At 33.5% G+C, this 14,353-nt stretch overlaps 1 protein-coding gene across 3 annotated transcripts in view; it reads left to right on the plus strand.

The window, feature by feature from the left end:
- The window catches only part of LOC114336649 (dynactin subunit 1), a 102,529-nt gene extending 98,198 nt beyond the window's left edge, over window positions 1-4,331 (plus strand). For all 3 annotated transcript variants that reach the window (XM_050650524.1, XM_050650525.1, XM_050650526.1), the window contains one exon: window positions 4,090-4,331. In XM_050650524.1, coding sequence (XP_050506481.1) covers window positions 4,090-4,236 — 147 coding nt within the window. In that variant the 3' untranslated portion in view covers window positions 4,237-4,331. The remainder of the gene's footprint in view (window positions 1-4,089) is intronic.
- Window positions 4,332-14,353: the final 10,022 nt, after the last annotated feature.

Raw genomic sequence — 14,353 nt, forward strand, 5'->3', positions numbered from 1 at the left:
GCAACATTTATTCGAAACATTTTTTAAAATTTCTGATAGATGGCGCTAATAAATCGTATTTTTCCAATTAAAGCGCCATCTATTAATTCTAAAAAATGTTTCAAATAAATGTTGCTTAATTTTTCATGACGGATCCGAATCTGTAATAAAAAGTGGGGGTTGCTATTTAAGATTTTAAAGTTACCCCCACCCCACCTCCAGGGGGTGGGTTGGAGGGTCACGTTTGGTGTTATTCGAAAGGTTTTCAAAAAAGATTAAAAATCTGATTTTTAGTTTCTCGTTTGGAATTGTATTTCGTGAGATATTAGACCGTTTCTATAATTTACCTATGGTATCAGGATAAATCGTTTTTCCCAATTATAGCGCCATCTATCCACAGTTCGAAAAAATGTCTTGAATAAAAGTTGCTTACTTTTACCACCTTTTACACCAAACATGGCTGTTCAAAATTTGCATACACTCGTGATTAATGACTCGTTTTTGCCCTTTCAAGTACAGCCCGTTTAAATATACAAAAATAAGCACTTTGAACCGATGAAACTTACAGATCATATAAACAATATATACACGAGTAAAGCAACTTGTGAAGCGGTAACGATTAATTTCATTTGGGATGCTAATTAGGGGGTGATTTTCACGATTTTTTTTTACCAAAAAAATGGGACCAACTTTATTTTGAGCGTAAATTTCTTAAGTTTGATCCCAGAAACTTTTTTTAAAAACAAAAATAAAGTATTTTTAAATACTTTAAAAAAGTTGTAATGAGTTTTCCCAAAAAAGTGCTTTATTTTTTGGCTATTTCACATTAAAATATTCGATTTGGAATTTGACGAATATGAACCTATATTTCATTAGCTACAACTCTTCTTCTACTGGGTATATACCTTGTTTTTAAACTAAGAGGATTAATTCAAATCTACCGTGCCGTAATGCTTGTTTGTAATTGCTTCAACCGCAGGCAAGTTTACTCCACTAACTTATGAAATATTGACTTATAATTAAGATATATATGCGGTTTTTTGTATTTTATGCGTAATTCCTTTAATATTTATACTTGTAGTCTGCATTTACATATATAAAAAACAGTTGTTTTTCGAAGTCTTAATAGGCGGCGTGTTAATATTATATAATATTTATGAATTACCGTCGAAGGCCGACATGATCAACCAAAAAAGAAGATGAATCTGGTGATTTTTCGAGTGGCATTAGAGAGATATCGCAAAGGCATTTTTATCGCACGCTAAAAGCGGAATACGCTATTTTGACATGTACGCAAACGCAGAGTGAATGTTACGCTAATACCGGATAACGGGTCCCGCTAATGGACCGCGATAGTCGTGACGTCAAAACGTAAAAAAAAGGTTTCCAAGCACGTTGTGTCTAGGTACACGCTAAAATGTACGCAAATAAAAAAGTTAAACTTCATCAAGCTAGTGACTATTTAGCGTGGGCAGTGACTGTATATTTTGATACACGCTATTTTGATATGTTTAGTGTTTGTTTGATAGAAAAATATTTGTTATGACCTTTAATTCTACCTAATTTTTTATTTGCGTACACGTTAGCGTATACCTAGACACAACGTGTTTGGAAAGATTTTGACGTTTTGACGTCACACTATCACGGTCCATTTAGGTCGAAATAAGGGACGGTAATAACTTTAACGCTAATTTGACATTTGGGATAAAACATAAAAGTAATTTATAGAATACAAATTTAATAAACTAAAAACTGAATCATCTTGTTTCCTGTGTTGAGAAACACGTGTGTTCTTATTTTGTCTACAATAGACTACTTTTTGTGGTTAGGATATTAGTTACTCAGATATTTTATATTATTTTTATACTGATTATTTACATTTATTGTTGGTTAAATCATTAAAATTAAAATTCATGTCTACCTGCTCAGTATCCAAATTCATTTTTCAATAAAAAAACATTTATAGCACAAACCATACATACTCATAGACGTTTCACGTAAATTGTCAAGGTCAAGACAGCAAATTAGTTACCATTCCAATCCAGAGATGTCGCTGTCAGTCAATTTTCTTGTCATATTTAACAACTGACAGTTGACAATTTAATTCATTTGTTATTTACTTTTTATTTTACAGTTTGTGGTTTAATTATTTTATTATAGTGGTGTTACGTTTTTAATTAGATTTAATCACAATATTAATCAATTGTATTAACCATCCGTTTTTATGAGTAGAATTTTTAGTTTCATTGATCATCCCGTGTTGTGTTTCTCCACATTTAAAAAAACAATGTAATAGATCCTGAAACAGTTTATTCCAATAGACAAGTGTGTCATCAACATTTCTGGCTTATATATTTTTGGAAGTTTGTAAAAGATTATAAGGTAATATTTATCTAAACAATCATCCTACAAGATTTTTTCAAAAATTTTCATTCAACTCAACACATCAGTGTTTTCACGTGACACATGGCAGTAGTGTTTAGCATTTTGAAAACAAATTGGAATATTTGAAGTTTTCAGTAAAATATTGAATAAAACATTGAATTGTCTTTCTGTTGTTTTAATTTCCTGCGAAATTTCATCAAAAATCCCGCAAAATTTATAAGTTGAAATTCCCACGTAACTAAAATTTGTCAATTTAGTTCCCATTCCAATCAAGAGATGGCGTTAATTCGATCCGAAAGATTAACATGGTCGTGAAACGTCTATAAGTATATATGGTCTGTGATTTATAGTATTCGCGGTGTGCAAGTACTTGGAAGGGGAAACGAGAAACGACCCTGCGCGAGTCGCGGAGAAATATTGCAACTATCTTAAATAATTCATATTGTCAATTGAAATTGTCAAATTGACGTATATTTCATACCTTCTGTCAATGAAGCAGAAAAATTATATATTGCTCCACAATATTGATATGATATGCAATTATTATATAAAGGTAAATTTAATTAATTTTATTTTGCTTGCAGTACTGCATTTTAATAACTAATTTTATTTACTACATACAATTGTTCACGTTTTCATAACATAACCTGAATCTTATTTTTTCTTCTTATTATTTTTTTGGACTATGGCCTTGACAATTATCCAGTAACCAGGACTAATATAATTGGCCAATATAATTAAAAGTGCGAATAAAAGTACAGAGCGTAGAAATAGGGGTCGCTTTGCCGAACTTGCACGGTCCCAATACCTCAATATTAATTTCTGGATTACATTTAATCCCAAACGTCGGTTGTCATACCCCGCACCAGAACATTTGCGATATCTCTCTTGATGCCTGTGTTGAAATATACTGTTATCCGCTGTTTACGTCTTGACACGGTATTAACATTTGCCTTTGAGTTTGCTCCTCCTATATTTTTGCTAAGAATGTTTTTCTATAAAATTCTTCTTACTTTTTGAGTTATTTTCAAAAAACCGTCTAAAAACGTTTTTTTATTTTGTTGAAAAATGAATATATGTATTCACTCGCAAAAAAGTATCAACTTAATGAAAAAACGCTATAGAACAAAAGTTGCTGTCAGTTTATCCATTTCCGGACTTATTTTGAACGTATATTTTTTCACCCCCGAGAAGGGGTGAAACTCACCCCCAGGGTAAAAGCACACATCGGCACACTGTCACTTTTTTCTTTGACATGTTAGCTATATATGTATGCCAAATGTCATGTCAATCCAAGCGGTTCTTTAAAATTTGAAGGTTTTGCAATATTTTACCATGAATGAATGGACTACAGTAGAACCCCGATTATCCGTGTGCGGATTATCCTGGCTGCGGATTATCCGTGCTACGATTTTCTATTACTTAATGCATTTTTGAGGTTTTATCAAAATAGCGTCACTGTAAATCACTCTACGGAAACTCTATACGCGGAGAGGGAAACTCATAATGAAAGATTTATTTTTTCTGTTGTCTTTTTATGGTAGGGCTATATGTATGGATATACGTACATATGTATTACAATAAGAAATAAATGTTCGGCTTATCCGTGCTTTTCAATTATCCGTGCCAACGTCCGGTCCCGAGGAGCACGGATAATCGGGGTTCTACTATATTTAATTCGACTACTCTAATTTATTGTATCATAATAATGTATTTTTGTTTTAGGCGCTTAATGAGAGCAAACCTGTTAACGTAGGTTTCGTTAAAATCTCTAAAGAACTCCTTCCACCTAGCGAAAATCCAAAAATAGTAAATCTGGATCTTGATTTTAATAGTATGCAAAAAATTCTTCGTACGCTTGTGGCTAAATAATTTTTTACTGAATTATAAAATATATTATTTAATCTATTTATAAGCAATATTACTAAATTACCAAAATGATGGCTTTAATAAACATATACACAATATCATTGTATTTTTTGTCGTATTTCATCCATACAGCTGGAAAATACTTTCTGATATAAAAGTATTTCTGTGAGACAAACTAAAGAAACATCATCCTAAGCTACTACGTCCACAGCATAAAAATACAAAATGTAGAACTACTCTAACCTACTAATAGAGTCAACGATATTATTGAAATTACTTGTGAGAATTTAACACCAAGTTAGAAAAGCGACTGTAAGGTAGTGGTCATTTTATTGGCATTTTGGTATTGGATAAAGGACTGGCTGCGCCTATTCCTATTTACAGGGATATTAACCGTCTTTGATTATACCACCCGTGTCGACAATAGAAGAGACTAATGGTCCGGATAAAAAGAGAAATAGAGGTGAACTGACACATTTTGTTGCGAAACGCAACTATTTTAGAAATTATGGTGCAACTAACGCTCGCCCTTTCCGACAAGCAAAACAATTTGGCTAGGTCACAGCATAATAAACAAAACCAGCAAGGACACTCCCTGATGCCGCCTTTGAAGTTGAAAAGTACAGGGTCGCCATTTTTCGCGTAGTACATCTCAGTGGTGATATGATGTGTTGGTTCATCAGTGTTGCCGATGTCACCAACTTTATTACCCGTAAGAGATTCTTTTTGAATAATTTCTGGAATTTATGCAAAAGATTAACAATACAATCGCCATTCATCGTCAATATTTTGTGTTATGTCCCAATTATTGACATAATTCCCACAGGCATACGTATAAAATTATGTTAAAAAATATGAATGTCATAAAAGTTGAGTAAATCTGATAATTATGTACAAATCGGCAACACTGTCGATTTTCTACATTGGCTGATACTACGCACAAAATTCCATCTATATGCGCCCATTCCATCAATATTCCATCTATATGCGCCCATTCCTATTTACAGGGATATTAACCGTCTTTGATTATACCACCCGTGTCGACAATAGAAGAGACTAATGGTCCGGATAAAAAGAGAAATAGAGGTGAACTGACACATTTTGTTGCGAAACGCAACTATTTTAGAAATTATGGTGCAACTAACGCTCGCCCTTTCAGACAAGCAAAACAATTTGGCTAGGTCACAGCATAATAAACAAAACCAGCAAGGACACTCCCTGATGCCGCCTTTGAAGTTGAAAAGTGCAGGGTCGCCATTTTTCGCGTAGTACATCTCAGTGGTGATATGATGTGTTGGTTCATCAGTGTTGCCGATGTCACCAACTTTATTACCCGTAAGAGATTCTTTTTGAATAATTTCTGGAATTTATGCAAAAGATTAACAATACAATCGCCATTCATCGTCAATATTTTGTGTTTTGTCCCAATTATTGACATAATTCCCACAGGCATACGTATAAAATTATGTTAAAAAATATGAATGTCATAAAAGTTGAGTAAATCTGATAATTATGTACAAATCGGCAACACTGTCGATTTTCTACATTGGCTGATACTACGCACAAAATTCCATCTATATGCGCCCATTCCATCAATATTCCATCTATATGCGCCCATTCCTATTTACAGGGATATTAACCGTCTTTGATTATACCACCCGTGTCGACAATAGAAGAGACTAATGGTCCGGATAAAAAGAGAAATAGAGGTGAACTGACACATTTTGTTGCGAAACGCAACTATTTTAGAAATTATGGTGCAACTAACGCTCGCCCTTTCCGACAAGCAAAACAATTTGGCTAGGTCACAGCATAATAAACAAAACCAGCAAGGACACTCCCTGATGCCGCCTTTGAAGTTGAAAAGTACAGGGTCGCCATTTTTCGCGTAGTACATCTCAGTGGTGATATGATGTGTTGGTTCATCAGTGTTGCCGATGTCACCAACTTTATTACCCGTAAGAGATTCTTTTTGAATAATTTCTGGAATTTATGCAAAAGATTAACAATACAATCGCCATTCATCGTCAATATTTTGTGTTATGTCCCAATTATTGACATAATTCCCACAGGCATACGTATAAAATTATGTTAAAAAATATGAATGTCATAAAAGTTGAGTAAATCTGATAATTATGTACAAATCGGCAACACTGTCGATTTTCTACATTGGCTGATACTACGCACAAAATTCCATCTATATGCGCCCATTCCATCAATATTCCATCTATATGCGCCCATTCCTATTTACAGGGATATTAACCGTCTTTGATTATACCACCCGTGTCGACAATAGAAGAGACTAATGGTCCGGATAAAAAGAGAAATAGAGGTGAACTGACACATTTTGTTGCGAAACGCAACTATTTTAGAAATTATGGTGCAACTAACGCTCGCCCTTTCCGACAAGCAAAACAATTTGGCTAGGTCACAGCATAATAAACAAAACCAGCAAGGACACTCCCTGATGCCGCCTTTGAAGTTGAAAAGTACAGGGTCGCCATTTTTCGCGTAGTACATCTCAGTGGTGATATGATGTGTTGGTTCATCAGTGTTGCCGATGTCACCAACTTTATTACCCGTAAGAGATTCTTTTTGAATAATTTCTGGAATTTATGCAAAAGATTAACAATACAATCGCCATTCATCGTCAATATTTTGTGTTATGTCCCAATTATTGACATAATTCCCACAGGCATACGTATAAAATTATGTTAAAAAATATGAATGTCATAAAAGTTGAGTAAATCTGATAATTATGTACAAATCGGCAACACTGTCGATTTTCTACATTGGCTGATACTACGCACAAAATTCCATCTATATGCGCCCATTCCATCAATATTCCATCTATATGCGCCCATTCCTATTTACAGGGATATTAACCGTCTTTGATTATACCACCCGTGTCGACAATAGAAGAGACTAATGGTCCGGATAAAAAGAGAAATAGAGGTGAACTGACACATTTTGTTGCGAAACGCAACTATTTTAGAAATTATGGTGCAACTAACGCTCGCCCTTTCCGACAAGCAAAACAATTTGGCTAGGTCACAGCATAATAAACAAAACCAGCAAGGACACTCCCTGATGCCGCCTTTGAAGTTGAAAAGTACAGGGTCACCATTTTTCGCGTAGTACATCTCAGTGGTGATATGATGTGTTGGTTCATCAGTGTTGCCGATGTCACCAACTTTATTACCCGTAAGAGATTCTTTTTGAATAATTTCTGGAATTTATGCAAAAGATTAACAATACAATCGCCATTCATCGTCAATATTTTGTGTTATGTCCCAATTATTGACATAATTCCCACAGGCATACGTATAAAATTATGTTAAAAAATATGAATGTCATAAAAGTTGAGTAAATCTGATAATTATGTACAAATCGGCAACACTGTCGATTTTCTACATTGGCTGATACTACGCACAAAATGGCCGAAGATCTGCGCAGTAATAGTGCGCGAACTTTTCCCGCCTACTAGTGTGTCACTGCTGTTGCGTTTTCTATGCTGTGGCTAGGTGTTTAAAGCAGGTTTTTTCTACATGCTCGTAAATGCGTTGGGTCTTTTGTGAGCCGGTTTTATGCATACATATAGTTGTGTAGTTCTTTCCCGCCTGTTTTGTCTAGCATTCGTGTGCCGACTCTCAAACAATCAACATGTAGCACCTCTGTGTAAAAATAGATCGCTAAATGCAAATATTTACTGTGTAAAATTAAATATAAAAGTTTATTAAGTAGTTTTTTGTGAAAATGATCGCCAGAATAAAGGTAAATTATTTTATTAAACTGCTTAGACTAACAAAAGTTTCTTTTGAATGATATATATGTGAAATTAAACATCAGACTAAATTGTCTCTTTTTTTCATGCCTGTGACTTATTAAAATAAACATTATAGAAGTTCTTAGGGACTCTCGGCTCTTGATAATACTGCAATATTTCATTCTGCGTTTAAATTTTTCAAAAATACTTATTAGTTTTCTTAGGATTCGAAAAAAAATGAAAGCATTTAAAAATAATTCGACCGACATTTTGCGCCTACGCTCACAAATAGGATTAAAGTATTATACATTTTTGTAATCAGTATTTCAAAAGCTTTTAAATGAGGTGGCACATGATGTATTTTCTCATTTAAAAAAATTAAAGTTATGCCGGTCACCTGAAGAGGGATCGCGTAAAGTTCGAAACATCGATGCTATAATATACTATGATTATTTTAAAAATCGACCTGTCCTAGCGTTTTGCTTATGTACTAAAAATGAATAAGTTAATAAGGGGGGGGGGTAACACTTATTCCAGCGCAGTGTATGATAGACTAGATTATGTCGAATAGAACTGTTACACCCTTTCAAATCTTGGATGCAAAAGAATAAACTGCAGAAACAGGAAGCGATCATAAATTAGTGTTTGCAAAATCCGAATGAAAACATATACACGTGATAACAAAACATCAACAAACAGTACAAAGATAAAAATCGAAAGCTTGCAGGGTGGCTCCACAAGATAACTATTCCATAAAAGAATAACAGAGACATAAACCTATATCACAGAAAGTGATTAAAGCTGGGAAAAATTAAGTCTTAACTTAGCCTCAGCCATTGAAGTTCTTGGTGAAAGAAATAAAAATAGATCGTTCCCAATGCGAAGAACTCCATGGTTCTGTACAGAAGTGAAGGGAAAATGTAAATAAAAGAAAAAAGTCTACCTGAAATACATGCCAACCAGGGCACAAAAGCCATACGATAATTACAAGACAATAAGAAATGAAAGACCGGTACTTGTAAGAGGAATAAAAAAATGATCGCTGGGAACGTTTTTCGAAAGAAAAAGAACGTGATTTAGATGGTCTGCAAAAGGAAATAAGGCAGGCGCTTTATAATAGGTCAATTATAAAAGAGGATGAGGTAAAGGAACTAATAGACGTAAAAAAGGCCACAGATGAAGAAGTTGATTTAAATACACAGGAAGTTAGAAAAGCTGAAGAACAAAAAAACTGCAAGTAAAGGCAGAATACCAAAAGAATTATTGAAATATTGTGGAGCAGCAGAGATAGAACAATTAACAAAATTATAAAATACCGGAAGAATGGAGAACGATCGAACCAGGAGCGTCATTTGAAATTTTGTTTGGGGGGGGGGGGCAAGCACTATACAGGGTGTCCAGAAACTCTACCGACAAACGAAGACAGGAGATTCCTCAGATAATTTTAAGACAATTTAACCCAATTCACCTAGTCCGAAAATGCTTTTTAAGGGAGCTAGAGCTCTTTGAAGATGGCGTCATGAAATTAGTTTTTATTAAATACCTCCAGAACGCTTCTATTTAGAAAAACGAAAATTGGTATGCTTATTTCCTTTTCAGAGATGAATCGATTCCATCCATTGCAAATTTCTAGTATAGTATTTTTACTACAAAAACGTTATTACGTAGGTCAAAATTTTTGACGTAAGAGAACTGTCAAAACATTAGAATGTGACTTTTCATTATTGCCGTGTTTATAACATAGAGTTAAATATTAGCATAGAGAGAGTGTCATTCAGAGCGAAGTGACGACACCATCTTTTTTATTTGGATTAGTGCTGTTTCACTTTTACGCATAGTAAAGCTGCTACAGTTGTCCTCCTCTTCCGTGCTTATATTTACACTGAATGTCATTATAGATTCTCGATACAATGTGTTAGAAGGAGATGCAGCAAACCAGTCCCCTGAGATCTTGTCGTCAGGAAGCGCGGAAGGTAGGCTCCCTCTATGTTAATATATACCTCTATGGTTTATAATAAACATAGCAATAATGAAAAGTCACATTCTAATGTTTTAACAGTTCTCTTACGTCAAAAATTTTGACCTACGTAATAACGTTTTTGTAGTAAAAATACTATACCAGTCATAGGCGTCCGTTTTGGGTAGAGCAACGGGTATTTTATCGCATAACTTTTTTGTCCTTAACTTTTATGCATTTTTGACACCGGATTATTAAATTGTGAGGTATTCTAGTACTAAAAGGTACTCTTGCTTTGAGTCGGTAGGACACACCGTTTTTAGAAAAATCAATTTGAAAGTTTTTCGTTTTGGAATTTAAAAAAAAATTTAAAGAACTTTTCAACAAAAAACGAAGTATTTTACCAACATAAATTAAGAGTAACTTTTAGTACTCGAATACCTCATAATTTAATAATCTAGTGCCAAAAATTCAAGAGAAAAAAGTTATGCTATAAAATAACTGTTGATCTACCCAAAACGGACGCCTATGACCAGTACTAGAAATTCGCAATTAATGAAATCGATTTATCTCTGGAATATAAATAAATGTACTAGTTTTCGTCTTTCTAAACAGTTTTTTTTTGAAATTTTTTTTTTAATTCAAAAAGCGAAAAATTTTCAAATCGATTTTTCTAGAAAACGGTGTGTCCTACCGATTTAAAACAAGAGTACCTTTTAGTACTAGAATACTTCACAATTTAATAATCTAGTGTCAGAAATGCATAAAAGTTAAAGATAAAAAAGTTATGCGATAAAATAACCGTTGCCCTACCCAAAACGGACGCCTATGATCGGTACTAGAAATTTGCAATGGATGGATTAGATTTATATATTGAAGATAAATACGCGTACCGATTTTTGTTTTTCTAAATAGAAGCGTTCTGGAGGTATTTCGGAAAAACTAATTACAAGACGCCATCTTCAAAGAGCTCTAGCTCCCTTAGGAAGCATTTTCGGACTAAGTGAATTGGGTTAAATTATCTTAAAATTATCTGAAGAATCTACTGTCTTCGTTTGTCGGTAGAGTTTCTGGACACCCTGTATATACAATACATTTGTATATGATGTTATGATGAATATTGATGTATTTTATGTAAATTTCAGTCATTTTCAGGGCCAGGGGGGCAAATGCCCCCTGGACGCCCAAATGACGCCCCTGGATCGAACTAATTCTACAAAGAACTATTGAATCAGAGGATAAGTTTAGCAGATGAATAATAGAATATCACTAGAGAGAAAAATAACAGAAATCAATAGAATATAATAGACCAGCATTTCTGTGTTTTATTGACTTGGACAAAGCGTTTGATAGAGTAAGACTCAAAGATGTAATCCATTATTTGTATAATGGAGAAGTTCCCCTCAATATTTAGAAAATTTCCATTTCGTCTTCATTCGAATCGATCAAGACGCAATTTTCACACTCAGTAAGTTAAACTCTTATAATTGCGTTCATCAGGTACAATAAAAAAAATATGAATTTAGTACCTACAGATAATATTGTTAGAAATTCAAAAAGACTGCTTGAAAAAATAATACATATCTACAACCTCAATATTAATTACGAATAAAGGTCCGCATACTGTACCTAGTATCTTACAAATGATATACAAAAAAATAAATTAACAAAAACTAAAATACAATAATTTAATTTTTTTATAAAAAATATTTAAATCCCATCCAATTAATAAAAGGCCGCCGCGCCGACAAGAATCTACAGGTCGAGCAAGTCTCGTAAATTTCACGATTGCGAGCCACGCTTCACGCAACCGTGTTTGCGTACTTGTGTTTCGAGTTGCGTGGTCGTGCAGAGTTATATTTACCAATTCGCGCAATCGTACTTGAGACGCTGTGAGGTGTTTGAAAATTTGTGTAACTTGATTGCTTGATTCTGTGGTGTGAAGGTGGTTAAACTTTTGTTTTATTTTTTTTTGTTTTGTTTGTTTTTGTTGTTGCGAATATATCGCAAAAAGTTTTTAGATGAAGTAATTGTATGATGAAGATAACACAGAAAATACAAGAGGGCAGCATACTTTGCAAAACAACTGTTACAATTTGAAATCAACAATTTGTTAAGTTGTTGTCTTGCAGAGGAATATTTATAATCAATGCTTGCAGGTAAAAAAAGTGACTTTTTAAAAAATTATATCTTGGAAACTAAAAATTATTTTTATTTATAATTGAAACATGTAAAAGTATAGTACTCTCAAAAAAATTTCAGCCAAAAATATTCATTTTTGTAGAGTTGACTGCAATTTTTCGACAACAGCCCTTTTTTGCCGTGAGCAGCATAACAAGTCCAGTCTCATCTGAAATCAAAGTTTCTTGTAGTTTATACCTCTGGCTAGTGAATCAACAAAGGATTTTTTATTAGATGAGGTCATTTTTGTTTTATAAAAAAAACTACTTTAAAAATGAGAAAAATTGGGGTCAAAAATGTGTTTAAACTTATGTAAAATCTTCAAATTTCATTTTTTTTTAATTCCTTCGTTCATATTCTAGCCAGAGGTATAAACTACAAGAAACTTTTTGATTTCAGATGAGACTGGACTTAGTTATGCTGCCAACGCAAAAAAACTTAAACTCTACAAAAATGAATATTTTTGGCTGAAACTTTTTTTGAGACTACCTTAAGTACTATACTTTTACATGTTCCAATTATAAATAAAAATAAATTTTAGTTTTCGAGATATAATTTTTTTAAAAAGTCACTTTTTTTACCCACAAGACCCCTTAAAAAAATGTTTGGAAGAATATGTTTGATGGCCAAGATGCATACATATATTTAGAAGGAAAGTTCCTGATTTCTGTAGTATAATACATAATACCGAAGAGGAAGTAGCCCTAAGCGCCGGACTCCACTTGCGATTTGTAGTTGTGAAGATTGAACACATTCTTTCAAATAGAAGTCAATCCATGATTATTTAGTCACAAATGGATTGACTTGTATTTGAAACAATGTGTTCAATCTTCCTGATTACAAATCGCAAGTGGAGTGCGGCGGTAATAACACCAAAATATTCCATATAGGTCCATAGAAGGTACACAGACATTGAAAAATTCCTGGAATATCCCCGAAAACATGTTCCCTGAGAACATCCCAGGAAAATCCTGTGCCAGCATTTTAAACATTACCTGAATGTCTTATTGGAACATTCCATGAATGTCCACGAATGTTCTCTGGACATTCAAAATATATTTTGTAGACATTCCCTGGATATACCAGAAATACAGTGATGAGCGCTCTAATAACCGGCAAAATAGCACAAAAGATGTATTAAGTAGTGAGATAAAAAGACATGAAACTAGTCGAGCTGGGAAATTTAGCGATATTAACTTATACATTTAGATTGTATTGATTGTGTACCACCTTCAGACGTATCAGACGAGTTTGGAAACTACCACTGTCACAGTGACAGTTTTAGTTGACATACTCCTCCGATATGTGTAAAGGTGGGATCAATATAACGTAAATTTAAAGGTTAATTTCGCTAAATTTCCCAGCTCGACTAGTTTCATTTCTTTTTATCTCACAACTAAATATTTTGCCGGTTATTAGGGCACTCATCACTGTACATCCTTGCTGATGTGACAATACCTCCTATCTGTTTTTTCATGAGTTTTGTATGAGAGATGGAAAAACATGTTTTAAGGTCACCTCCTGTGTTCATATGTAAGTTTTGACTTGTTTTGTAGTTCATAGATAGTTTAATTTACTACAAAACAAGTCAAAAAATATCATATGAAAACAGGAGGTGACCCTAAGACAAGTTTTTAGTCTCTCTTACAAAACTCATGAAAAAACAGATAGGATGTATTATTACATCACTGACGATATGTGGCCATACCAAATAATACATCCTTGATAAATATAAACATTTTTATTGAACAAAATCTTTTCATACATTTTTTTAATGCAATTTACTGATATTCCTAAATATTTCAAAAAAATGTGTCACATTTGCTTTGTAAACCTTTCTTTTGCCTTTCGTAGCCACATATTCCGTTTCCTTCCTGGTTTTTTTGTAGACCACTTCTCTCAGCTGATTCTAAAAAAAATAAAATAAATGGTAATTTTTCTATCCTTTACAATTAACAATCAGAAGAAATATTATTTACAGATAATGATATGTATAATAATAATAGGTTTGTTCTAGCATCAGTTTGAAACCATCAGCGAATAGTGGACCAGCGCGAGTAGAGGGGATCGCACTGGTGACTGTATTATGTTCTTTTACTGACCAACTGTTTGCTGATGGTTTTTGACTAGTTTGACCGTTTGCTAGAACAAACCTAATAATAATGAATATTTTGTATTTTGACAATGACATCTGATGTGGAAGTCAAAACATTAAT

The sequence above is a fragment of the Diabrotica virgifera genome, chromosome 5, assembly GCF_917563875.1.
Source record: "Diabrotica virgifera virgifera chromosome 5, PGI_DIABVI_V3a".
NCBI classification, from domain to species: Eukaryota; Metazoa; Arthropoda; class Insecta; order Coleoptera; family Chrysomelidae; genus Diabrotica; species Diabrotica virgifera.